This window comes from Stylophora pistillata, chromosome 3, assembly GCF_964205215.1.
Source record: "Stylophora pistillata chromosome 3, jaStyPist1.2, whole genome shotgun sequence".
NCBI classification, from domain to species: domain Eukaryota; kingdom Metazoa; phylum Cnidaria; class Anthozoa; order Scleractinia; family Pocilloporidae; genus Stylophora; species Stylophora pistillata.
The window spans coordinates 22,392,908-22,420,407 of record NC_142521.1 but is presented as its reverse complement, the minus strand read 5'-3'; the positions used below and the strand labels follow the sequence as shown (position 1 = coordinate 22,420,407).

Genomic DNA, 27,500 nt, shown 5'->3' with positions numbered 1-27,500 from the left:
AACTGTTTGGGGCTGCGTCGGTGGGAGTAACGAAATAATTTGGATATATCAACAAGGTTGAAATGGTAAATTGGCCACCGTAATGATTACAAAAGCTGACGTTTCGAGCGTTAGCCCTTCGTCGGAGCGAATAGAGGAAATGTGGGTTGTGTGTGCTTTTAAAGGCAGAAAATGGAGCTACGTTATTGGTGGGAGCATGGCAACGAGAAAAACATGAAGAAATTAGTGGAATGAAAAGCGTTCGTTGATCCCTGTGGGATTTAGACTGCCGGTTTGAAAGATGAACTTTTGTTCAAGATTTTTGCGGCTTTCCGTGCCACCTGAGTGCAAGGAAAGACCGCAGATTGCCATATGTTGCTTAGAATGGTTAGGTAAATTAAAATGTCTAGCGACTGGTTTCGATGTGTCCTTGTCATTCCTTTCCACCTCTCGAAGGTGTTCTCGGAATCGGTCACCTAGTCTTCTGCCTGTTTCGCCGATGTATATCTTTTTGCAATAAGTGCAAGTTATGCCATAGATTACATTGGCGGAGGTGCACGTGAAGTGATCGGTGATTTTAATGGATCGTTTAGGTCCCGATATTTTATCAGTGTTGTGAATGAAAGGACACGTTTTGCATCGTCCACGAGCGCATTTAAAAGTGCCTGGTTGGTAATTAGTCTGAAAAGAACTTCTGACCAAAAAATTGCCTATGTTTTTGTCGCGTTTGAATGAAATGAGCGGAGGCTGCGAAAAGATAGTGCTTGTCTCTGGATCGTTTTGAAGTAATTTAAAGTTTTTAAGAATGATGGATTTAACTGAGTGGTTGTGAGGGTGAAACGTGAGAGTGAATGGAATGCGGTCGGAATCTTCCTTATGCGACGTTTGTAGTGCTGAATGTCGATCAATAAGTTGAGCGCGGTGGTAACCCGCTTGAATGACGGAAACAGGGTAACCACGTTTGTCGAAGAACTGGCACATTGACTCTGATTTGTGGTGGAAATCAGAGTCATCACTACATAAACGACGAAGTCTTAGAAACTGAGAAAAAGCAATGGAATTCTTAACGTGAGATGGATGCGAAGACGAATATAACAAGTAATTATGCGAGTCTGTAGGTTTGTAAGATTGGCATAGCTAGGTCCCATTTTGAAGAGCGTGTTGGCTGTCTTTAATATATGAGTTTTGACGATGGGATGGTGTAACCAATGGTGTAGCCATGGGCACCAAAATGGGACCTAGCTATGCCAATCTTTTTGTAGGTTTTGTGGAACATCAATTTTTCAGCCAATACAACGGGTCCAAACCTGAACTCCACGGTCGCTACATCGACGACTGTATCGGCGCTACCTCCTCTACCAGAGAGGAGCTCACTAAATTCATAACCGCAGTCAATTCTTTTCACCCGGCTCTGAAATATACTTGGGAAATTTCTGACAATTCTTTATCCTTTTTAGACGTCAAAGTTTCAATTGAAGGTAACGGTTTATGCACTAGTGTGTATTACAAACCTACAGACTCGCATAATTACTTGTTATATTCGTCTTCGCATCCATCTCACGTTTAGAATTCCATTGCTTTTTCTCAGTTTCTAAGACTTCGTCGTTTATGTAGTGATGACTCTGATTTCCACCACAAATCAGAGTCAATGTGCCAGTTCTTCGACAAACGTGGTTACCCTGTTTCCGTCGTTCAAGCGGGTTACCACCGCGCTCAACTTATTGATCGACATTCAGCACTACAAACGTCGCATAAGGAAGATTCCGACCGCATTCCATTCACTCTCACGTTTCACCCTCACAACCACTCAGTTAAATCCATCATTCTTAAAAACTTTAAATTACTTCAAAACGATCCAGAGACAAGCACTATCTTTTCGCAGCCTCCGCTCATTTCATTCAAACGCGACAAAAACATAGGCAATTTTTTGGTCAGAAGTTCTTTTCAGACTAATGACCAACCAGGCACTTTTAAATGCGCAAAACGTGTCCTTTCATTCACAACACGGATAAAATATCGGGACCTAAACGATCCATTAAAATCACCGATCACTTAACGTGCACCTCCGCCAATGTAATCTATTGCATAACTTGCACTTATTGCACAAAGATATACATCGGCGAAACAGGCAGAAGACTAGGTGACCGATTCCGAGAACACCTTCGAGAGGTGGAAAGGAATGACAAGGATACATCGAAACCAGTCGCTAGACATTTTAATTTACCTAACCATTCTAAGCAACATATGGCAATCTGCGGTCTTTCCTTGCACTTAGGTGGCACGGAAAGCCGCAAAAATCTTGAACAAAAGCTCATCTTTCAAACCGGCAGTCTAAATCCCACAGGGATCAACGAACGCTTTTCATTCCACTAATTTCTTCATGTTTTTCTCGTTGCCATACTCCCACCAATAACGTAGCTCCATTTTCTGCCTTTAAAAGCACACACAACCCACAGTTCCTCTATTCGCTCTGACGAAGGGCTAACGCTCGAAACGTCAGCTTTTGTAATCATTACGGTGGCCAATTTACCATTTCAACCTTGTTGATATATCCAAATTATCTGTGTAATTTACTTTGATTAGATGTGAAAAAATATTGGCCAAAGTTGACCTGCGAAGGTTTGGAGCAACTTTAATTTCGTTTCTGTGGCTTTGATGTACAATTGTACTTATGCTGATAACAACGATTAGACGTTTGCAATAGGTGTTACAATCCTGATAGTTATAACAAACATTAAATTTTATAACATAACCAAAGTAAAGCGCGCGCTCTGATTGGTCAATTTAGCGTCCCCCATTTGCCCATGACGTGAGCAAATGCAAAGACTATTTTTCCGCGCGCGCTTGTTTTTTCTGGTCACTTAAGATTTGTTAAATAAAAGGGAACTCTTTAGCTACAATGTATCAATGTTATGTTATAAAACAAATGGTAAACACCACAGCGTACACTATTGAGTTATGGATGCACTTGGGAGGTTTGCTAAGCACTCAAGAAGCTAGAGTCGCTCTTGGCTATCGCCTCGAGCGACTCTTACGCTTCTTTCGTGCTTAGCAACCTTCCGCGTGCACCATAACTCAATAGTGTACGCTGTGGTGTTTACGATTTGTTAAATGGAATGCCAATAACGATATAGCCTCAATGGAAGTGTTGTTCGCATCACGAGGGATTTGGTTGGTGCTGGGTCGATACAAAAAAAGACGATTTTTATGGTGACCTTGTTTTGTTAGAGACCAATATCTTGTCAGCAAGATAACAAAGGGATTTACATTTGAAAAGCAGCAACGTTTGTATCATAACAAGGTCACCCTTAATCTCACTCCTGTACCAGGGATTAGCTACCAAGCACGCACGTTTGTGAAGACTGATGTGCTAAGGATCTCGGTGCAATAACTGCACCAGAGATTTGTGAATCGCCCTCTACCCTTAAACAGGGGTAGGTATACGGATAGCACTAAGGAAAAACATTTTATTTTATTCATTATATTCATTCGAGGAAAGCGTTCCGAATTTAGAATGAGGTTTTAGAACTTGGAGTTAGATTTAAATTCGCGGTGAGCTCATCGTGATTCGGAGAGATTGAACTTTTCGAATTCGGAGTGAGGTTTTATCATTTGAAGTGGAATTTTAATAATAATAATAATAATAATAATAATAACACTCATAGCGCTTATTCGCATGCGTTCTAAACGCTTTACATCCATTGTATTACAGTATGACTTAGAAATATAAAAACAAAAGAATAAGTTATCTAATTTAGATTGAAAGCGCATTTAACAAGGTGTGTTTTCAGTTTAGAATTGAGAGTGAAGCTCGCGAACTCGGAATTCGGAGCGAACTATTAGAATTCGTAGTGAATTTAAAATGTGAGACGTTTGCTTGAAATTAGGAGTGCACTTTTGGGCCACCATATCTTGACAATGATAGCTTAATCAGAGAAATGTATTCAAACACGATCTTAACGAGAACAATTGTGAGAAATTGTTGTACCCATACATCACATGCAACGAGACTTTGGGCCTGATTACATGAGCCGGGCTGGCCCGGTTAGCCGCGCTGATTTCTTTTCTTTTCACGCGTTGGCGAACACCAAAACAAAAGAAATCAGCCCGGCTAACCGGGCCAGCCCGGCTCATGTAATCAGGCCCTTTCACACGCATTCTTAGTGTATAAAGGACTCATGGAAATCTGACTTTTAGAATTTCAAAATGATGAATGAGTCGCCGATACGGCATTCGAAATTATTATCGCTCATTTATATTCTGAATTGTTGAATGTGAGTGTGTTTATCAGATGCACTGCTTTTAATTCGCTCGCGAACTTGCTACTGACAGTTTAAGTTCCAGTTAGGAAAGCAGAACAACCAATGAACAAACCACTCCGTAATGATGGGCTCTTTTTAACGTGAACGACAAACCGTTAACTTAGTCGTAAGTGTTGCGGCGTCCTTTGTTTCAGTACTTGCAGAGGACAGTATTGACTTATTGAACCTTTGCTTAACGTCAATGTTGATGCACGTCATTTGCGTGGCGGCGCTTTTAGTTACAGTTACACGCGTCACTTGCGTGACAGTGCTTTACGTTCCAGTTAGGTTCTTTAGCTATTTTTGGATGTGATTGATTTAGTACGTGCAGAGCGTGTGTGTGGAGTAGACATTTTTTGCTGTCGTCTACAAAAAGAAATTATAAAGGCCTACGGTGTCGCGGGATAGATATGTAAGTTCGTTTTATCTGTAATTTATCCTTATTGCTCGTGGTTAGCCCAGTTCGCGGTTCAATTAATATATTATTCATTTTATGTGTGATCACTGTGATTTTACGTACCGCGACCTCGTGGCCGTGTGGATATCTGAGTCGATTTCTTTATATTGTTAGATTTAAAACGCCCTCTGTTTTTACGACATATTCTAATAATAATCGTTAGTTCTAGTTTCGATGAAGCGTGCTAAAATTTGCTGCGTATTAGTTAGGAATTCGCAGATTCGTGCGTGTACTATAGGCTAAGTTCGTGCGTAGGAAATGAGCTAACACTTCCATATGGTGTACATTACAAGTTTTAAGTAACATCCTGTGCACAGTCACGCATGCACTCATTATAAAAGGCGACTTAAGATAGCGTGCGAGAGAGTCATTCCGCAACCGCTACGATCAGAGGATCAATCTGCTACAAGCTACCTTTTGAGCTATACTTTCTGCTGTGCGAGTCGTCACCAAATTCGAACCTACACGACTCTATTCGACACTGAACTACCCTATATTTCTACTCTACTTCGTTTTACTCTCCGCGACCACGAACTTTGCTACCGTGACTTTCACGATCTGTCATCATCGTCGCAACCAGTGTAATTCGCCTATCTTGAACTGTGATTAAACGTGTGTTAGTCATTCTACGAGTTGAGTTCGAATTGTCTATCGCCTCGCGCATTGCTACCCCTGTAATTGTTGAGTTTCTAAGTACGCGCAACCTTAGGATCTTGGCAGTTACATATATTAGTTCTATAGTTTCGCTCGTTTCTGGTTGTTTGCATTTAGCCTGTTTAGTTGTATTTTGTTGCCTCTGAGGGTTTTCATTTGTCGATCGCTAGTTCCTTGTAACGTTTGTTTGTGCAACTGCCTTACGCTAGTCCTTCATTGTTTATTTCAGTTTACGAGATCAATTAATAAATGTGATGTGAAATTATGTCGCTTCCGTCTCTGTAAAGTTCCACTCGTTCTGGTATTTTTCTCCGGTCGCGATCTTCTCGGCAATACATTCGGCCTTGAAGTTCGCCTGCCGTTACAGTCAACTTACGGTAAACACTACAAATGGTGACACGGTACAGCTATGGGGTCTCCAGTTTCTGTTCCTGTAGCAGAAATTATGATGCAGAACATTGAGGATCGCGCCCTTTCGACTTGCCGACAAACGATACCGCATTGGCTACGCTACCTTGACAAACAGGGAGAGCGATAAAGGTGCTCCTTGTTCAGCCATCTTCTGCTACTTCAGAGAGTTTTTTAATATACTCTCAGCCTCATTCAATGACCAGCAGGAGAGTGCACTGAGCAGAGAGCGACAAGCCAGACAAGCGGCCAATTTTAGACTCTGTTGAGCGAGGTACATTGCAAGATATGTCGAGGAAACAGGCCAAAGTGAAATCAGGACAGAGCGTATGAATAGTGATCTTCTGGAATGCAAGAGAGAAGCGAAGGATCTGATATCGTCTGTAGACCCTTCACGAAACGCTACCGGAGAGAAGAAGGGTTATATCGAAGTAATGGCTGCAATGAAACTACTAGATAACGAGAGCTCGTTTGGCCTGCTCAACCTATCACCAGACGTCCTACGAGGGCTACGTAACAAGCACCCAGAGGCGGCCAATATTGCAGAGGAGAGTTTGCTGCACGATCCAGTTGATTATTTTCCACCAAACTTCTATGAACTCCTGATAAAGAAATGATTTACAACTCAGCAAGCAGAACCAAGGGCTCAGCGGGGCCATCGGGAATGGACTCGAACCTTTATAGGAGAATCCTGTGCTCTAAGAACTTTAAGACTGAAGAGAAGAGATAGCTAGGTTCACGAGAAATCTGCTTAAGAACTCTTACCATCCGTCTTTACTCGAAGCCTTTACATCTTGCGGGCTCATCCCGCTCGACAAGAACCCTCGAATCAGACCAATCGGTGTTGGAGAGGTCCTGAGACCAATAGTGGGAAAAACAGTCAGCGGTTTCTTAAATTACTTGCTGATGTAAAAACTTCAAATAGGATTAGCGAATTCATTCGTAAGCTCAAGACTTTTGATTTCAGCAAATTAGGACCCAGCTGTGAGTGCAACTCCTGTTTTTAGTTATTATCGTCTATATGTACATGTATTTCTCATATTTCTCTCCTTACCATGAGCTTTTCTTGGATTTTTACTAGACATTTTGACGCATTTTTTTTTATTTTTAAGCATTTTATCATTATTTTTGTAAATACTTTTGGTGATTATAGTGAATAAAGGGAGAGTGATGAAAGAGAGAATTAAAGAATTTTAAATAGATATACGGCTTGCTTGCACTCAGAATTAAGCATTTTCAAAACGCGCTAATGAAACAGGAAACGTTCTTGTATGGGACCAGGTTAAGTTTATTGATCACGACTCTCATTTGCACAGTTCGTCCTAATAACATCCGGTGAACAGAGATAACGGAATCGAAATTCCTGAAGCGTGGATGCCTTCTATCAAAAAGCATAACTCCCTATCCGTAATAAAGCGGACCTATGAGGGAACAACATGTCAAAATGATTATAAGGATCAAAATGCACCAATGACAGCGCACCACAACCCACCAATGACATCTAACCAAGGTGCCACGAACAGTAATAAGCAAACTTTCGACTTCGTCGCATGACGAGGACTAGCATTATAGCAGCCGAAAAGTCGCGATCGATTGATTAACCCGACTCTTACATTTTGAGACAATCAATGACGTTCTCGATATTCTTAGCCATGATGAAAAACAGCATTTTCTGTAACAATAAACAATTCAAAGGTGACTTTATAAAACGTGACTACAATACACGTTTACGACAAGGACTAATTTAAATTGCTTTTCTGAATTACAAGTATTCTACAAGTATTTCGAACTTATTAACAAAGATTTAGTAATACATAGAAAGGTAAAAACAAGCGATGTAATATCCCGACGTTTCGGCGACTTCATGACGCCATTATCAAGGGTACAAATGAAAATAAAATTAACAAGTGCGAGTTCAAGAGTTACAACTAATTTACATAGGGGAGGTAGCTACATAAATACTTTAGCACGGATGGAATCCGTTTGCACGTTCAAACTCGGTGTTAATTGTTTGATGTAAAGCATCTCGTTGACAGGACAATCGAATTTGTTCATGCAGTTCTTGAGAACTTTGAAACAGCTAAGAAGGTCCTCAGGGACAGCACCTGCGTGGTCGTTGTGGTAGTACTTGCGTACTTACGTAAATATGCGTAATAGCGTTTTCAACCTAGCACGAAGGAGTAACAAAATTAGCTTAAGAAATATCCATATGACATCAGGCCAGATCTGTAACCTGGAGCTATAGATATAGAATGTCAGACTTTATTTATTTACTTGATTTTATTAATTACTCAGATACTTTGTTTTTAGCAGACGGTACGTCCACACACTCTAATCAAAAGCAAAGGATGAAGGAAACAGTTAAGGTAAGCACTATATTCTTCAAATAAGTTGAAATTATAAATTGGCCACTGCAAATGGTTAAAAAGCTGATGTTTCGTGCGTCAGCCCTTCGTCAGAGCGAATGGAGGAATTGTGGGTTGTGTGTGCGTTTCTGTGCAGAACGTGGAGTCACGCTATTAGTGGGAACATGGTGAAGAGAAAAACAAGAATAAATTGATAAAATGAAAGCGTTCGTTGATACCTATGGGATTAAGAGTGCCGATTTGAAAGATAAACTTTTCTTCAAGAGTTTTGCGGCTTTCCGCACTACCTAAATGTAAGGAAAGACCGCAGATCCCCATATGTTGCTTAGAATGATTAGATTAAAGTACCTAGCGACTGGTTTTCATGCATCCTTGTCATTCCTTTCTACGCCGCGAAGGTGTTCCGATTTGATGCGACAAAACTACCCCCACCGACGCAGCAGCCCAGTTTCTTTAGAAACTTACCTCCTTTACTATATTCTTCAGCTCCGTTCAAATGGTAATGATAGGCTCAAATTGATGGGCTCAAAGATGATAGGCTCAAAGATGATAGGCTCAAATTGATAGGCTCAAAGATGATAGGCTCAAATCGCGAAAAAAAGGAAGTTCGGTTCAGCCTGAGTCCCAAAAAAACGTTTATCACCGTCTATTGTCCATTATCATGCAGTTTGGACATGTTTAAATTCGAGATGATAGTCGACGATAGTTTTTGGCGTTTGAACCAGCGGATGATAGTGCATGATTCCGACGTTTGGAACGTTAGCACTTCAGCACAGCGAACAGAATGGGTAGGTTGCTTTTCATCATCCTTTTTTAAGGGTCTGGATGGGGTTTAGTGTTAAGTGTTATTTGGCCTTTTTTTTTTTTAATGTTTAGTGTTAAAATTTGTAAAATTTTAATGTTTAGTGTTTTAAAAAAGTTAACTGTTAAGCGTTAAAGTGGCCCTGAGACGAAAATTGACCATTTTATTTTGGCCTAAATTGTTTACACAATGTTGAATTGGGTCAAGTTATGACCCTTTTTGCCATTAAAAACTCAAAACAAACCTTCGATGACCAATTTTTACCGCTTCAAAGTCGTCCAAAAATCGTCCGCCATTGCTGAAAACATGTTCCAGCCGAGCCCGCAAAAACGTCATCATGACGTCAAAGGCTCAACAAACTTATGCTTTACTTTGTCACAACTCTCTTTGTTCGCTGCACAGAGAATCACACATATTACTTTTTTGAGAACTGTTTCGTTGTCAGTCGGAAAATGTCGACTTTTTCAGACGATGAATTGTCCCAGAAATCATCTGAAGCTTCTGTGGATAGTTTTGCGCCGACAAACGATGAATTTTTGCCATGCGAATAAAGGTAAACAAAGAACGGCACGGACTCCCCATGTGGCTTTTGTGGTCGCATTGCTTTATCGCCTTCGAACTGTATTTTTGCTTGTCGTAAGGGATTTTCCTTTTTGTAAGAAATGATCGGGTGATTAGTAATAATAGTTTTCGGCAATGGCTAATTGTGTATCCAATGGCTAATTGGTGTTCCTCAGGGTGTTCCTCAGGGAAGTATCCTGGGTCCTATCTTATTCATTATCTATTTCAACGATGTACATAAACCGCTTCAACACTCGAAGATTATCACTTATGCCGACGATTCAGTCATCTATACCTCTTCTAAAGATATTGATACTGTACAGAGAAGCCTTAGCGAGGATATGAATAACCTGTGCGAGTGGTTTAAAGACAACGAACTGATCATTAACCTAAAAAAGGACAAGACGCAGTCTATGTTATTTGGAACAGCTAAAAGAATCAACCTTCAAGACAAGGAACTTAAACTTTCTGTTAATGGGACACTCATCAATAACACCTCTACCTATAAGTACTTAGGTGTTCACCTTGACTCATCACTAAACCTTGCATCACATTTTGACCGAATCTATAAAAAAGCTGCAACCAGAATTAATCTCTTGCGAACAATTCGTCCTTTGATCGACCAAAAGTGTGCAGAATCGATCTATAATACTATGATCGCACCTATTTTTACCTATTGCGGAACACTTGGTCTTAGCTTTCCGGATTACCGAAAGGAAATGATAAAGAACATCGAACGACGAGGCCTTAAAGTTATTGGCAATAGTTCTTTTAATCCCCCATCCGTGAACAATTTGATCAAGCGTAAAAGCTGTTTGTTTGTTTTCGACTGAGTCAGTTTGCTAGACATAACGTCTCGTAGTCACGTTCGACGCACTAAAAACTACTATAAAACGAATACAAGAATTGTAAAAACGTGTAAAATGGTATATAAAAAGTCACTTGTAAAAATGTAGCGGAATTCCAAATCGATTTCGATCAATTACGATCCTCATCAGTAGTACTCCGCCATGTTTAAAATACTCATAAATAATTGTTCATATAAGTGACTCTGAAATGTCCACACTTCTTCCAGGCTTCATGTAAGCGGTCATGATGTATCAATCACAGCTCGTGGGATTTGAAAAAAGTTCCATTCGTTCTTGGAGTTCATAAGCGAGTCTTCGTTCACATTATTTATCCTCACTCCTTCAGTTATTTGTCTCAGCATCGCGTCATTGTGATAAACCCCCGTCACATCCATTCGGAACTGCTTTACCTCTCTATTGTGTTTCTCTTTACAGTGTTTCCACAATGCAGATCGTTCTTCCTTATTGTTAAGTGATTTCGTATGCTCTTTCCCTCTGGTATACGCGCTCCTGGCTGTTTCCCCTACGTATACGCTGTTACACTGGATACACTTAATCTCATACGTCACACTTTCTCTATCACACGGTCCTTTTCCACCTGTGCTACACACTGGGCAGTCTTCTCGTCCACACTGTCGCGGTTTAAATGGGTCGGACTTTTGGAGTAGTCGTTTAATGGCGATTCCGGCTTTCTCCACCACTTTAATATTGAAACCTTGCTGCTTTATTTCTGTCTGGTATTCCTTCCGTAACCGTGAGTTGGGCGTAGCTGGTACAAAAATTACTGATTCATTCCCGCCGCGTTTGTACCAGTTGGATTTCCTTTCGCTCTTTTCCTTTTCTCGTTCCACCTTTCTCCACTCCTTGGGTCGATGTAACGGTCTTTCTCCTTTTCGCTCAGCTCTTTGTCTCGCTCTAAAAGCTTTGAGGGCCGAATCTACAACCTCATATCTGAATTTCTTGCTGTACCCCGAGTATTGCATTCTCAGGACCATCTCGTTAACATTCTCTACTACTCGTTCCCATGGTAACAATCTGCTACAGTTAAGTAAGACCCGAAGGACTTCTTGGGTCAGGACTGTTCTCTTTGTACTCCAGCTTACGGCAGACCTAGCATGTATGACTGTCTTAGAAGCCATGCTCTTGGAATAAAACTCATACATGATCACTGAGGCTGAGGCTTTCTCGTCCTGCCTGTCTGTCTCTTCCCCTTTTGTTTCCATCCACACCTTCAAGTCAAGGATAGGTAGCTTTCCGTCCTGGTGTTTAGAGGGGTAATCTATTTCGAGTTGTATTGACGGGTGTATGTCGTTTCCTATCTGTTTTATCAATGTCATAGTCCTCTCATCGTCACTGATTCCTTGATCCTCAGCTACGGATCTCTCATCCATGTGAGTTTTTCCATCCTTGTACCTCATCCCAACTGGTGTTGCTTGCACAGCCATGTTGATGTCATCCACGTACCGTTTGTTCATTTTCATAACGATGGCCAATTCATTCAGCCTTGTTGCAAATTTTTTCATCCCACCAAATCATGAAAATCTGGGCCAGTACCCCGGTTAATTTAAGGCCAATTGGACCACCTCTTATTTGCTTTCTGATCTCGTTATCAAATGTGAAAACATGATTTTTCATAATCACTGTCAATACGACTCTTAATGCCTCTTTCAACATAATACGTTTCGCACGTTCATCTGGCTGTGTAACTGGTGGGTTCCACGATTTAAATCTTTTCTCTTTCTGCTCCTCACTCCCACTTGCAGTGATCGTGGGTGGTCTCCCTCTATTCGTCTTTCTCGTTGGACATACATTTGTAATCTCCATCCTAGCTAGCACTTCCGGTGATGTTGTTAATGCCAGGTACAGACCCAACTCCTGACTGTTGATACTTCGGATACTGATGTTACTCTCGTAGAAAACCTCACACACCTTATCGATTGTGAACTCAATATCAAGACTAGGATATAAAGCAATCACGTCGGTGGAGCCAATTATTAAGTTGTCGTTATCCTGGTCCTGATTAACTCTGTTCATTTCCGCGATCATGTCTTCCGTGCTCGTGCATATGGCGCTATTCTCTCTCGATTTCCATACCTCTGTAAGTACAACGCTCACCAGGTGAGAGAGCTTGCAGTTGTAACCTACCATTGCCCCGCATACCGGTCTAACGGGGGGGCCCTTGTACTCATCACTGTACTCTTTATGGTCCTTACGTAGGGTATATAGCGGTGCTACTTGGCTATCACTATTTAACATATTGTTCTTTACTCTAGTCTCGTTATTGGTCTCGCTCCCTGCATTTAAAATGCGCACCCAAGACGTCGAATGTGCATTTATGAGCTGTTGTAACCGGTCATGTTCATCTTTGGTAATTAAGACGCTATCGACAACGTGCGGTTGAGAAGCTACTCTGTAGTTCCCCATGCTGTCTACGGAGAGGCGACCTGACTTGTCTGTTTGAAACACCACACTCTCCTGACTCTGAACTTTCTTTTTCATTGAAACCAAGCCTTCCTTTTCGTTCTTCTCTAGGTTGCTCCATTTGCAAACCTTTTCATCTTTCACGTATTTTTCTGTTACTTGATTTAATTTTACTTTCAGGTTTTGCATAGCAATTTCCGACCTTTCGTCAAGAGGTTCAGGTAGATGCACTCTCTTGTTGAAGGGGAGATCTGTTGCCCTCATATTGCTGAAATCAAATGTGTGACTCTTAACATCGTACACACTTCCCTTTGTTTCTCCTTCAGGCTCTTTGTTCTCGTCTTGTTGGTTCTTGTCACCCTCGAATTGCTTCCTCTTTGTCCATCTCAGCTTCGCTAGCCCTTTCTCAATCTCCGCCTCACACTCAACAGTGTTCACCTTGTCGTATACAGCAAATTTTGGTGGCAAACTCAATATTTTCTTTTCCTTCCCATCAGTAGAACACCCTCCATAACACCTAGGTTCAGAGTTAAATGTAACCGGCAGGTCACTATCCGCTATTGTAATCCCTTCAATTTGATCAGGTATTTCTCTACTCTGTCCATATTTTTCCCTCAAAAAAGCAATTTTCCTTTTCCTTTTCACTTTCAAACTCTCCACCACTCTTCTTCGCTCTACGTTCCATATTTCTTCAAATTGCTGCACAACACCGTTGTTAGTTAAAACCGCTTTACACTTCCTCCACTCTTTCGTATTATTGTACTGTTCTCTCTGTAAACATCTCCTGGAATCGCTCAGCTTCCATTTCATCATTTTATGTACCAAGGCATTTTTCCTTCTCGGTGGTAAATCTTTACACAAATCTTTACATCCATTTTCCACGGAGTTTGTTCCAATCTTTCTCCTTGTCAGTTCTTGTAGGAGATCAACAACATATCTTACGTGGACCAGCTTTATAGTTTGCTTCACGGTGCGTTTCATAGCCTCTAAAACCTTTTCAGGTTTGGTACATTGTGATGAAATTTTGTGGGCCGAGGCCAGGAACGTGTTCGATAATTGAGTCAGTTTGCTAGACATAACGTCTCGTAGTCACGTTCGACGCACTAAAAACTACTATAAAACGAATACAAGAATTGTAAAAACGTGTAAAATGGTATATAAAAAGTCACTTGTAAAAATGTAGCGGAATTCCAAATCGATTTCGATCAATTACGATCCTCATCAGTAGTACTCCGCCATGTTTAAAATACTCATAAATAATTGTTCATATAAGTGACTCTGAAATGTCCACACTTCTTCCAGGCTTCATGTAAGCGGTCATGATGTATCAATCACAGCTCGTGGGATTTGAAAAAAGTTCCATTCGTTCTTGGAGTTCATAAGCGAGTCTTCGTTCACATTATTTATCCTCACTCCTTCAGTTATTTGTCTCAGCATCGCGTCATTGTGATAAACCCCCGTCACATCCATTCGGAACTGCTTTACCTCTCTATTGTGTTTCTCTTTACAGTGTTTCCACAATGCAGATCGTTCTTCCTTATTGTTAAGTGATTTCGTATGCTCTTTCCCTCTGGTATACGCGCTCCTGGCTGTTTCCCCTACGTATACGCTGTTACACTGGATACACTTAATCTCATACGTCACACTTTCTCTATCACACGGTCCTTTTCCACCTGTGCTACACACTGGGCAGTCTTCTCGTCCACACTGTCGCGGTTTAAATGGGTCGGACTTTTGGAGTAGTCGTTTAATGGCGATTCCGGCTTTCTCCACCACTTTAATATTGAAACCTTGCTGCTTTATTTCTGTCTGGTATTCCTTCCGTAACCGTGAGTTGGGCGTAGCTGGTACAAAAATTACTGATTCATTCCCGCCGCGTTTGTACCAGTTGGATTTCCTTTCGCTCTTTTCCTTTTCTCGTTCCACCTTTCTCCACTCCTTGGGTCGATGTAACGGTCTTTCTCCTTTTCGCTCAGCTCTTTGTCTCGCTCTAAAAGCTTTGAGGGCCGAATCTACAACCTCATATCTGAATTTCTTGCTGTACCCCGAGTATTGCATTCTCAGGACCATCTCGTTAACATTCTCTACTACTCGTTCCCATGGTAACAATCTGCTACAGTTAAGTAAGACCCGAAGGACTTCTTGGGTCAGGACTGTTCTCTTTGTACTCCAGCTTACGGCAGACCTAGCATGTATGACTGTCTTAGAAGCCATGCTCTTGGAATAAAACTCATACATGATCACTGAGGCTGAGGCTTTCTCGTCCTGCCTGTCTGTCTCTTCCCCTTTTGTTTCCATCCACACCTTCAAGTCAAGGATAGGTAGCTTTCCGTCCTGGTGTTTAGAGGGGTAATCTATTTCGAGTTGTATTGACGGGTGTATGTCGTTTCCTATCTGTTTTATCAATGTCATAGTCCTCTCATCGTCACTGATTCCTTGATCCTCAGCTACGGATCTCTCATCCATGTGAGTTTTTCCATCCTTGTACCTCATCCCAACTGGTGTTGCTTGCACAGCCATGTTGATGTCATCCACGTACCGTTTGTTCATTTTCATAACGATGGCCAATTCATTCAGCCTTGTTGCAAATTTTTCATCCCACCAAATCATGAAAATCTGGGCCAGTACCTCGGTTAATTTAAGGCCAATTGGACCACCTCTTATTTGCTTTCTGATCTCGTTATCAAATGTGAAAACATGATTTTTCATAATCACTGTCAATACGACTCTTAATGCCTCTTTCAACATAATACGTTTCGCACGTTCATCTGGCTGTGTAACTGGTGGGTTCCACGATTTAAATCTTTTCTCTTTCTGCTCCTCACTCCCACTTGCAGTGATCGTGGGTGGTCTCCCTCTATTCGTCTTTCTCGTTGGACATACATTTGTAATCTCCATCCTAGCTAGCACTTCCGGTGATGTTGTTAATGCCAGGTACAGACCCAGGTACAGTTGTTTTCGACTGTCTCCTGAATAATGTTTGCACACCCTTTAAGAACTACTTCGAAAGACTGGTTCATTCTAAGGCCACTAGGAATAACGGTATATCAGTGAAATTACCCAAAGTACGTTTAGAATTTGGTAAAAAGAGCTTCTATTACCAAGGAGCAAAGACTTTCAACAACCTGCCTGCTGAACTAAGGTCGTTAGATTCGAGACTGAAATTTAAGAACAAATTGCGAGATTATTTTAGTTAAATTCGATCTAAACGTGGTTATAGGTATCCTTTTTTAGAGCATTTTATTTTATTGTATGCTTTTCTAGACCTTAAGATCAATGATTATATCTTGTTAAGTTTTATTTTATTTATTTATTTATTATTTTGACAGGACCCCAAGGACAACAGTGTTACACACTGATGGGTTTTCAATCCTGTATAAAAATTCGTTATTATTATTATTATTATTATTATTATTAAAGGCGGATATTGGGAGTTTGTGAAAGCCATTTCTAAGCCATCAATGTGTTTTCCCCGATGCATTTGGTCAATGATCTCATTAACTCTTTCCTACGTGTTTTTTACTATCGGTGCTTTGAGAGGTTTGAAGTGAACTCTGTTGTTGAGTTGCACTTTGGCCTCTTTTGTTTTTTCTATCCTATTCATGATGACTATTGTTGTATCGCTTCGGTGAGGTTTAAAACAGAGTTTCGTTTCAACTCTTTTAGAGCCGTGACCTCATTGCGTTACAAAGTATTTTTTGGCTTAGATGCAGTCTGCAAGTATCGAGCAAGTAGCGTTATGACGATTTTCCAAGTAGCTCTGAAGGGCGATAGAAGACTGAACCGGTGGCATTCAGTTTGATATGAACAGAAGTGGTTCTTTGTTTTGTCCGTGAAAGGTGTAATGGAGGTGCATTTGTCTTGCGAATAAATCTCGCAAAGTTGGCCTGGTTTTAAATTCGTTTGTCATGGGCGTTGGGATGAATTTGAGACCCTTTGATAGCACGCTGACTTGGCTGTCAGATGGTTGATACTTTGACAGGTTCTTAAAGAAATTTTCATTTTCTCGGTTTTTTGGCTGCAAGCCTACATTTTAAAGTGTTTTTACGCTCTGTGTCTTAAGCTGTTTGTTCTGCTTTCGCTGATATTAAAGCCAACTTTTTTTAGAATCAGAGCACACAATTATATTTTTCATCTCTTTGTATAAAAGTGAGCTCTTTGAGGTCAGAAATCTCAATCCTCAATTCGGCTATTTTATCATTCTTATTTACAATGTTAACCGAGGACTTTCCTTTGTGTAAGGTACTCTGCCAGAGAGTTGTTAAAGGTGGATATTGATCAGCTCATATGTAAAGGTGACAAAATCCGTGCAGGTTCGTAGACTTCGCTTTCCGGCGTCGAGATCGCACTGAGGACGGTTTTTCTTGTCCCTTCTCTTCTTGAACGGTAGGCACTGAACCCGACAGAATTCTTCGCCTAGATCCTTCAAAGTACACAGATCTCTCGAAACAGTCCTCTGAGAAGTGTTCGGAGTAGACCACAAATATTTCTGTAGGATTGAAGTTTACTCGGCGAGGTCGCACAAATCGCATCCGTTTTTCCCGCTCTGATCTATTTGCAAGGCTCCGATGCAGAGAAATACCTGCAGCATAGTCTGCACGATTACTTCAGCTTTGAATTACGCATCGATGCCCAGTCATTTTTGTTTAGTTTTTGTAAGAATACAGTAAAGCACTCTGTTATGTTTGCTGGACATTTTGCCATGTGAGATTTTCGCGTTGAGCCTTTGACGTCACTTCCTCTGAGTCCTGCGATCAACTTCCGGAACATGATCAAATAATGGCGGACGCGAAATCGTGAATTTAACGGCCCGAAAAAAGATATTTCTGGTTCTCGGTCTAAACTGAAATTTGGCAGAGTAGGTGAAGGAGACACACTGAACACGAAAATGGAAAAAAAATGATGTACGAAAATTTTGATCTCAGGGACACTTTAAAAGGTGTTAGAACAGTGATTTCACTCATTAAAGATCAATGAAAGTTTCAAAGAGAAGGCAATAATGTTAGAAAAAAAGGACTAAGATTCTTCAAACTTAGCTCTTATGATAAAGGGTGCAAAACTAGAAACAAAAGGAGAAGAGCCTGCACGAAACTGACCGAACTGGTCAGCATGCATACTTTGTGCTCGTGCGCATAAGTTCTTGAGAAATTTTGTGGTCAGCGGTTTTTAGCAGACTTTTATATGCAAAATGGCCGCCACGTCCGCATCGGTGGGGGTATTAGTCAGCTTTTATAGATGTGGCGAGGAAAATGCTTTTGAAAGGCATCGAAGCAGAATTCCAATCGGTAAAGAGTAAAGAAATATAACGGACGCAAAGAAGCATTTGATCAACTTTCTTGGTATTTCGCAAATCGCCACCTCATTTGGGATGGGAAATTTCAAGTTGAAACTGTACCGGCTGGCCAGGTATACCCACGGGAAAACGAAGAATTTACATATCCTTACGCAACATCAATAGGAAAATGGAAGTACCACTCCTTGTTTCTGACGAAACCCAGAGTGAACTCAATGATGAGTAGACAACTGATCTTTCAAATTCATAAAGTGCAGGAAAAAAATTGCACATTGCAATATTCACTGGAAAAGCTAAGGTTTTGCTATTCAAACCCAGGTTGTTCTTAATAAAAATAACTGTTATATTTGGTGACTTATACTTATGTTAAAAGACCTTAAAGACCGTACGTTACTGACAACTGTAGTTGAAAGCCTTCATGCGGTCTCCCACTTTAAAGACGAGACTTTCACAGCTTTACAGTATGCTCGAGACTTTGGCACAATTGCAAAAGAATCATTAAAAAGAACGACAAAGTGGAGCGCCAAATACTTTACACCTGTGACATGACAAATCGTTTTATCCAGTTCCAACATCTAGTATGGAGTTGGCAGATGTTGAAGTGATGAAGCCTCTAACAGCTGCAAGGATAGATCCTCCAATTGAAGTAGCCATGAAGGAGTTGGCGGACAAATATCGTCCTGTGAGGCAGAGAACAGTGCGGAGTGAAACCAGAAAAGACATAGCCAGAGCTCTCCCACCAGCAGTGTATTACGCTCAACCTCCTCGTTCCAAAGTAATGTTCCACGACGACTCAACTGTTGAAGGTCAAGAAGGAATGGAACAAATTATGCCGCAAGTCACAGATGACGATGGAGACTCGCACGTACCCAGCATCACGTTTGTGAACGATAGCGCGGTTGAAATAGTTGCCGTTGGTTAAGTGCCAGATCTAGAGGATGAATACGACACCGACTCAGGCAGTGATATGGATGATGACGATCACGACTCCTACCCCCACAGAACAACACTCACCAGGTCTGGTCGCGCCATTCGCGCTCATTTTCGCCTTGACTTGTGGAGTTTGCACGATCGGGCGTGCGCATATGCATTACCTTGTGAATGACACTCTGATCCAGAGTTAATTAAATGAAAACCCGAAAATAGCGCTATAAATAGCCCGGGAAGGCAAGGGGAGTTCAGATTCAAAGGCTGGCTTGCTGTTGATACATGTGCTAAGAAACGAGAGGATTGGCTAGTGAGGACGCAAAAGTCTATTTCCCGGTAGGTAAAAGGAGCATGATGATTGATTAAACAAATTTTTGAAATGAAAGGTTGCAAAAGTGTAATAACGACAGAGGAAAATTTTCATTGTCGAGCATAATGTACCCTTCTGCTGAGAAGTAGTCTTCCATGATTTTCCATGATAGAAACATAAACAATGAACAAAACCCAAAATTGTAATCAAAATGACACAGTCGGTAAATTAATTGTAGATATTATTCCATATCGAATGTCCACGTTTGTCTTGATTAGTATCTTTCGCTTTTTTAAGCCATTTGCGCTTACATTTGTATCAAATTTAGTGTTACAGTGAATTTTTTAGTGTTAGATGTTAAACAGCCTAAAATTGAACTGTATGATGTTATAGATGGAAAAATTTTAGTGTTTAGTGCTTTCGAGGCACCCCCATCCAGACCCTCTTTTTTTTACGGCAAAAGAGACTCGACATCACTACCATCGTCACCATCTTTTTTTCTACTGAATGCATGTTACAAATAGATACTGTCTTTCCGTCTATAATTGTTTCTGCCACCACCGCCTGTTGCCTTTCGCTGATTTGATCGCCAGCATACACTTAGGCAAGACTGAGAAGGAAACTTGGCGCGGGTGCAAAAGCGTATCATGGGAGTGGTAGGGGAGGGAGCGGAGGAATGAAGTGAAGAAAATACTTTCGCAACCCCGGTGCCATCCTTCCATAGACTTTTTACAACTCTGGACTTTTATGTATTTCATGCAGAATTTTAACTATATCATAAGTTGACAAAATATTGTGCGCAGCCGAAAAATGTTCTCACGTGAATATATGGACGAACATATATACCAACTCCTTGGGTGGCTTAAGGTGATTCCTTGGTATTGTAATGCGCATCCTGCACTGTGCATAAAAATCGCGCGAATAAGCGCGCGCATTCTGAGAACGTGGTATTGTTTTTCAATCGATGGAAGAGGTGAACAGGTAAGGTAATCTCTTGCTCTTGAACGACTATGGTAACCTATATTTTATCTCTTGAATAATTTTGCTTTACCAATTATCCCCCTTGATTTGAAGAAATTAAAGAGAAATTTATCGGGGGTAAAAAAATATAGCTAAATGCGTTCACTTAGCCCAATGCTCGGGGTCGCAAAATTATGACCTTATTGTTCCATACGCTACACACTTTCTAGCGAGTAGGTATATAATATTTCAAATTTTACTTTAAACACCCTTGCCTCTAGCTACCGCAAAATGTGTGCGATCAGTACCACCACTAGCACAGTCCAACCTTGATTGTTTGGACCAAATTCGTAACAAACTTTTCCAAAACAAAGCAAATGTATTGAAACAATGTTGACACTATTCTATAAATGCAGCTTCAAACTGAATAACGTTGCAGCTTCAAATAATGTTACACGAATCAAGATGATCCAGATTCAACTGTACAGGCATAAATGGCGTAAAATGGGGTAAGGTTGACCCATCATATCATAGTTTCATTGTAGTTTTCGAAAAGAGACATTGGTGGGGAACTTTTAGGCAAAACTAAAAAAAAAAAATTGTTCAAGAACTTTTTCAATAACCTATTGTTTCAGATTTTACATGTTTTGGGTTCACCCTCGGATGAATTCAGCTTCAAGATAAATATGCTGTATGGAGGTTCGTTTCCCGAAGAAATGCAATCTCCAAAACATGATTACTGTTTTGGTTACGCGCTCGTACGACCAACTGGTTCCTGGTCATTTGCGGAAAGACTGTCTGATATTGTGGATCTGAAAAAATTGGAGGAAAGGGAAAACAGTGTCAAGAAGATGGACATCACCGCCGCCTTGCAGCACATAAAACACGTGATACAGCCAGATATGGCTTTAGTCCATTTCGTTTGTTTGAAAGGAATAACAACTTACAGGTCAGATTTGGGGGGTTGGTTTCGTTTCACTTTGATATAGTTTGTCTCGTCTGGTTTTAATGACTAGTTCTGTGACTTTTGCATAATTTTTCGAGTTCTTCTAAATTCTCTATTCTAACGTTTTGCACGAAACAACTTAGTTTACGCAAATTAAGTCGTGTGTTTCGCTACCAACGTTAAATTTTTGATGTGTGTTGATGATCTTACACAACTGTTCCATGCCCCTGCCATATAATACACTTGCTTGGAATATTACAGAAGTGGTCAGTAAATAGATCTCTTTCAGAATCGCGCGCATGATTCTTATTCTTTGTGTGTATACAAAGCCTTCCTGGCCTCGCATCTGAGTGAAAACTTAGACATGTTGCGGAGAACAGAAAGGCTAATTTACATGAATCTAAGAGAATGGCAACTGAACTAGTTTCGCCATGCATGAAAGAGATCTATTATCTTTAATACTGAAAGAGGCTTTTCGTTTCCTTTTCCACAGGGCACTCTTTGATGCATTGAATATTCCATTAATGGCCGGATCAGTGGAGTCGCGATATCTCGCCATGGACAAACTCATTACACGCAGTGTTTTAGTCTCTTACGGCAATGTTTCATGCCCTGATGGATTTATTTACAACAAAGGTACAAACAAAACAGTACTCTTGTGAGGGAAAATGCTTATGTATAGACCCCTTTTTGACTCCCTCGCAAGCTCTCGTACTCTGCCAATCCCTCCAAGTGAAAAATGAATCATATAATTAACAAAAAAAAAGGTCAAAATACGGAGTGGATTAAGGTTTTGAAAAAAACTCTCAGGAAAGAGAAGAGAGATTTCTTTTGGGGCCAGAGGACAAATTACGCCTGGTTTATACCTTACTAAGTCTGTCCTGTTTTGATAGCACCACTGCGAATAAAAAAAGGAATCGTATTAATTTGTATCCGTAAGTTTAGACCGTTTTACTTTGAGACTCCTTGCTCTTCCTTGTAGACGCTAGTGGCTCACCATCGACTAATAATAATAATTCCAAAAAAAAAGGTAATGATAAGTAATTAAAATGTTTGACTTTAGAGAATTACTTTGCCACAGGTGACATTCTACAGTCTGAACAAGTGAAGTATCCATGTGTTGTTAAAGCAAGTAAAGGAGAAGACACCAAAGCAGTTCGATTAGTGAAAGACTCAGAGTTTCTCAACGCAGCTATTGAGCATGCGTTATCGTATTCAGATCATGTGATCATTGAAAGGTAAGTATCGCCGATAAGTAAGTGTCGTAGTCGAGGAAGGGTGTAGAAGTGAAAATGGTTTTGCTATTTTGACCGTGATGATATTGATCTGCTTCACCAATAAGCCAAGTTGTCGTCAAGCTTATATGTGGAGGAAACTGTAAACAATTTTAGGAATGCAGAATCATAGTAGCCCTAGTACGTTTTACTATTGAAAAGTTAATCCTGTCAACGATTTTGACCGATTTTCTCTTTCGTTTCTTTTTCCCATATTTCCTCAGGTACATAGAGGGACGGGAAATTCGCTGCGCTGTTGTTGAATCAACAACAACTGGAGAATTAAAAGCGTTGTCGTGTTTGGAGTACAAAGTACGAGAAAATGACATTCGAAGAACTGAAGACAAGTACATCTGCAATGAAAAAGGATTGCCTGTTTGTAAGTCTTTGAGATGTGTGTCCTTCAACAATACTGGTTGAGTGTCATTACTGAACAAATGTGCCACGAAGCCACATTTTCAGGGCGACCCCAAGTTAATTGGGATCCCAGCTCAGAATTATTTTAAATCTCAAATAGAGGTTTTGCACGCGTCATGTGATCCCATAGCAACCGTAACAATGCCCCCATAAAACAACATGGCTGCTGTCAAAGGCGATCGCGGCCATCTTCAGGCGAGGTTATCGCGATTCCCTCAGTGCTGAGAATCGAAAAATATACGGCGAGAAGTTTAAATTTATTGCAGGAATAGATCCCTACTCTGTAAGTGCCAACTTTTCCTCGATCAATGGATAAACGGCCTAAGGTCAGGTTTGGTGATAGAGTGAACTACTTTCTATTCTAAAGTAGAAATTTTGTGAAGGAACAAATCAAAGCCTACAAAAGTGTTTAGTCCTACCAAAACCTCGTTTCTGGTTAGGGACAGAGCTAAAGTGAATATTAATCTCATAAATATGAATTGAGACATCTATAACAGAGAGGTCCACACTGGGCTGAGACAGGTGACATATTTATTAATCCGTTTTCCTAGATTGAAAAATTTGTTTAGTATGCAAGACATAAGACAAGGTTAGCGGCCACGCCCATGCCGCGCTAGCACTTTTTCTAATTGCGATTTTTTAAATTTCAAATAGCGTACAAAGTCATTTCTCTGAAACCTCACATTTAAACTTCTGCCTATCACCTGAAACTCAGCCGGTAGTCATCAAGCATCCTCGTTGACACTCATCACAACTTAACCCGCTCTCAACATCGTAGGTCGTTTGATAATAGCGCCTAATACTATTCCAATCAGGATACTTTTTCATGGGAAAAGTTTTTTTAACCAGATGGTATTAGCAATTTACTTTTTCCTATGTTTGTCTTCATTGTAGCCAAACCTCCAGAAGCTAAAACATGGTTTCTCGATCCCACAAAAGAAGAGAAGCTGATACATCGCATTCAACAACAAAGTTGCCGAGCGTTTCGAGAGTTAGGTTTACAAGATTTTGGTTTATTCGACTTCCGAGTAGACCTTGAAGGAAATCCATTCCTTCTAGAATGCAACTTATTCTGTTCCTTTGGTCCACAGAGTGTTGTCAATATAATCGCCAAGGAGTCAGGTTTTACAGATGAAAGTTTGTTTGACATGATGGTGGAGAATACTTTGCTGCGCAAGCGTAAACAGGAGAATAACAATGTTAATCTGTGATAAAGTCAACGAAATCACAACACTAACAAAATGCAAGCTAGCGTTGTTATGTAAATCACTCCATTTTCCCTTAAGAAATTGCGTATAAAAGAGTGGGGAGTTTGACTTGGCTGTAAGACTTCTTTATTTTTGCCATTGATAGATTATGAATATGGGAACTGAACTAAAAGAATCTTGAACAAAAAATAATTACTCGAGTCACTATACTTTGGTTGTCACCAATGCATCAGTAAAACTTTCGAGGTAAAAGGAACATATGAGTATCAAGCAAAGGTAGCCGTAAGAAATTTAAAGCCACTATATCTTGGTCAGGGATTCCTTAATTAGCTTACGAACCTCTTCATGTTGCTTATCCAGCGACTTGTGTCGAGAGATGTTGAGTCAATTGCGATTAACCTAAGAGAAAGAACGACACTGATTCCAATTTTACATTAAATATACAAAGTTTACCACCAAACGCGAATCACCCTCGTATTAACCACTGCATCAGAACTGAGCGCCTGCATTCTCAACAGCAAGCAAATCGTGCGGAAAATTTCAAGAAGATCCTTTATATTTGAATGTGCAAAGAAATGAAGACGGGATATTAGAGTGTAGAGGAAGAATTCAAGGCCATTACCCATTTTCTGCGAGACCCCTCGCTTGTCACTCGCAAGTTAGTTCACCGATCAAATGTCTACAAAACGCACGTAAGCTATGACTGGCTATCGTGCCCAAGGGAACCCGTGAAACAAGTTCTCAGAGTGTATTCAGGCTGCAAGCGCTTTAAGGCTATAGCACTGGCAACACCGCCCCCTGGACTCCTTCCCACTGACCGTGCAGAGGGTAGCACCCCATTCGAAGTTGTAGGATTTGATTTTGCAGGGTCCATCAAGTACCGTGTCAGAGCCAAAACAGGAGGGAAGGCCTATCTTGCGTTGTGCGCAAGAAGCCTTACACGAGGATTATAGTACTACCAAACTTGGGAGACCAGTTGGAATTCATTCGGAGTTTAAAACGGCTCATAGCACGTCGTGGTCGTCTGGAGAAGATATATTCCGAAAATCGGCGCCTAATAGTTGCTCAAATTATGCCGTGGAGACTACTTAGCACATAAGAACAGTAAGCGCCAATTCATCTTAGCCGCGCCTCTAGGTGGGGAGGACAGTTCGAGTGCCTCATCGGACTGGTGAAAACAGCTTTAAACCAGACAGAACTATACGAAGTGGTACTGGATGTGGAGATTGCTTACAACAACTGCTCTTTACATTACATCGAAGACGACATACAGTTACCAGTGCTAACCAGTGCTAGCCCCTGACTCACTTCGATCAAACCAGCTACCAGAACTGGAACCACACCTGCTAAGGGTATTTGATCTGCTCAAAAGAACCAAGTTTCTGCAAAAGTGCCAATAGGCATTGTGGTCCAGACGGACAACCAAATGTTTGTGAGAGTAGAGAGAACGACACCACTTGAAACACAGGGACAAACTACTCACTTGGCAAAAGTCATCATCATCGAGGACGAGGCACGAAATCGTAACAAATGGAAAATTGGAATCGTGGAAGATCTGATTTCGGGACGAGACGATGTCGTTCGAGCTGCCAAACTTCGAGCGGGAAAAGAACACTCGAACGGACGGTACAGCACCTCTACTTACTGGAGCTGTCCTGCGACTGAAGACGACATACAGTTAGCAGAGCTGAGCGCTTGCATCCCTTTATACAACCGCGTTCGCTTGGATTACATTTTTAACTGAAAATCTCATCCTTTTCAGCTAAAGGATTCTTAACAAGTACAGAATTCTCCTTAAAATATCAATACATTATCAAGCAGACAAATTGTGAGAATAAAGATAAATAACAATTGCATGGGGATCTATAAGTTAATCTAATAACAAATTCTCCAAATTAATATCAATTATTGTATAGCAAACTGTAAGGAGATCTTGGGAGCGGAAGGGAATGTTCGAATATTGCGTGGGCAAGAGGTTGTACACTGTTTATAATCATCTTTTAGCGTAAGGCACTCATTAAAATCGGTAGTTTGTGATACTTACAAGCTACTTTTGAACTTAATATATTTAAGGGCTAATTTTCAATTTTACGTAAAATCAGAAACATTTCCGACATTAAAGGCTTCCTGTCCAGATGAATTCGGCCCGATGGGACCCAATGGGGCACATGAAAATGTTCGCTCTGTCTTTTTCACAGACCAAAGTGAATGACAGACTGTAACTTTTAGCGTAAGCTAAATTTGAAAGGAGTTCCTACTCTTCGTTTAAGTGTTGTTTAAACGTATCTAGAAAAATAGGCTTAGTATTGCAATTTCAGACGGCTGGATTAATGTTATTAGTGATTTTCAATAAGTAGCAGCATAATGTCTGTCCATTCATTGAATATGATACCTGCTATCGAAACGTTCGATAGATTATCATTCAGAGCAAGCGTGTTTTTGTTGCCGAAAATACTGACTCCCCTTCTGCAAGCCTGATCGATTGAGAATTAGTTCGTTTGGCCTTTGTTTATCGTTTTGTAAAGACAAGCCACCTCATAATTTAATGAGTGTTGCCGAGAATGGCCTTCATAAAAGTTATATCGAAGAAATATCCATTGTTTCCTTCCCTGTCCTGCATATTGGTTGCTTTACATAGTACGCATCATAGTCGCATCATGTTGATTTGCAAGAAGTATGCAGTAATGGCCGACTCGCTGGTGACTGGGCCACCAAGTTGGCTGTCCCAGTTTGCTCGGGCGTGTCAACCCCGGGCCTAAACAGCACAATGTTACACAAACAGGACTGACTGCTGTCGAAGGAAAGCCAAAGTTCCGAGTTCCAATCTTTTTGTCCATTGCTTTGTATGTCTTTCTTCAGTCCACATGTATACACTACAAGAGCCGTGATTCTACTACTTTTGAGCCTTCTTCTCTAGAACAAGATCAACTTTTCAACCCATAGCAAGTGAAATTCAATGCTTAACTCGTGTTTTATTGTTATTCGATACTCATCCCCTCATTCGGTATTTTTACAAACTCAATATGTAGCATGAGTATAATTACTCAGATGGTTATAGAAATTCTCGCGCTCTTATTGGCCGAGAATGGCGTCATATTTCGCTATAATCACCTCCGGCGAGGTTATTATAGCGGGAGGACAAATTTTCAAAATGGCCGCCTCGCGCTTTGTCGATGTGTCTGAAGAGGAAATTAATTTAAACACGAAGGCGCGCTATATAAGGAAGTCTTCCCTGGGAAGACCTAGGCTCATTTGTCACTCACCGTTGACGTGTGCGGGTCAAATTCAAATGCTCGTATACGAACAAAATGAGCTAATGAGATATCTATTGTTTACTTCCACCAGCATGGTGGCAATGAGGTAACGTG

At 40.8% G+C, this 27,500-nt stretch overlaps 2 protein-coding genes across 5 annotated transcripts in view; one reads left to right on the top strand and one right to left on the bottom strand.

The window, feature by feature from the left end:
- LOC111341238 (uncharacterized) overlaps nt 1–24,240 on the top strand; it is a 27,403-nt gene extending 3,163 nt beyond the window's left edge. Inside the window, exons 1-7 of one of the 4 annotated variants that reach the window (XM_088752397.1) lie at nt 4,595–4,692; nt 8,113–8,165; nt 20,923–21,236; nt 21,727–21,869; nt 22,315–22,471; nt 22,732–22,886; nt 23,819–24,240. In XM_088752397.1, coding sequence (XP_088608523.1) covers nt 8,148–8,165; nt 20,923–21,236; nt 21,727–21,869; nt 22,315–22,471; nt 22,732–22,886; nt 23,819–24,135 — 1,104 coding nt within the window. In that variant the 5' untranslated portion in view covers nt 4,595–4,692; nt 8,113–8,147 and the 3' untranslated portion in view covers nt 24,136–24,240. Of the gene's footprint in view, nt 1–4,594; nt 4,693–8,014; nt 8,166–8,833; nt 8,954–20,922; nt 21,237–21,726; nt 21,870–22,314; nt 22,472–22,731; nt 22,887–23,818 lie in introns of those variants that run through there. The other 3 variants (XM_088752398.1, XM_022948192.2, XM_088752396.1) reach the window with 3 other exon arrangements.
- On the bottom strand, nt 10,435–13,874 carry LOC148735076 (uncharacterized). The gene is made up of 2 exons (XM_088752399.1): nt 13,273–13,874; nt 10,435–11,108 (listed from the first exon to the last, which is right to left on the bottom strand). The coding sequence occupies exons 1-2, from the start codon at nt 13,872–13,874 to the stop codon at nt 10,619–10,621; spliced, it is 1,092 nt and encodes a 363-aa protein (XP_088608525.1). The 3' UTR covers nt 10,435–10,618.
- Nucleotides 24,241–27,500: the final 3,260 nt, after the last annotated feature.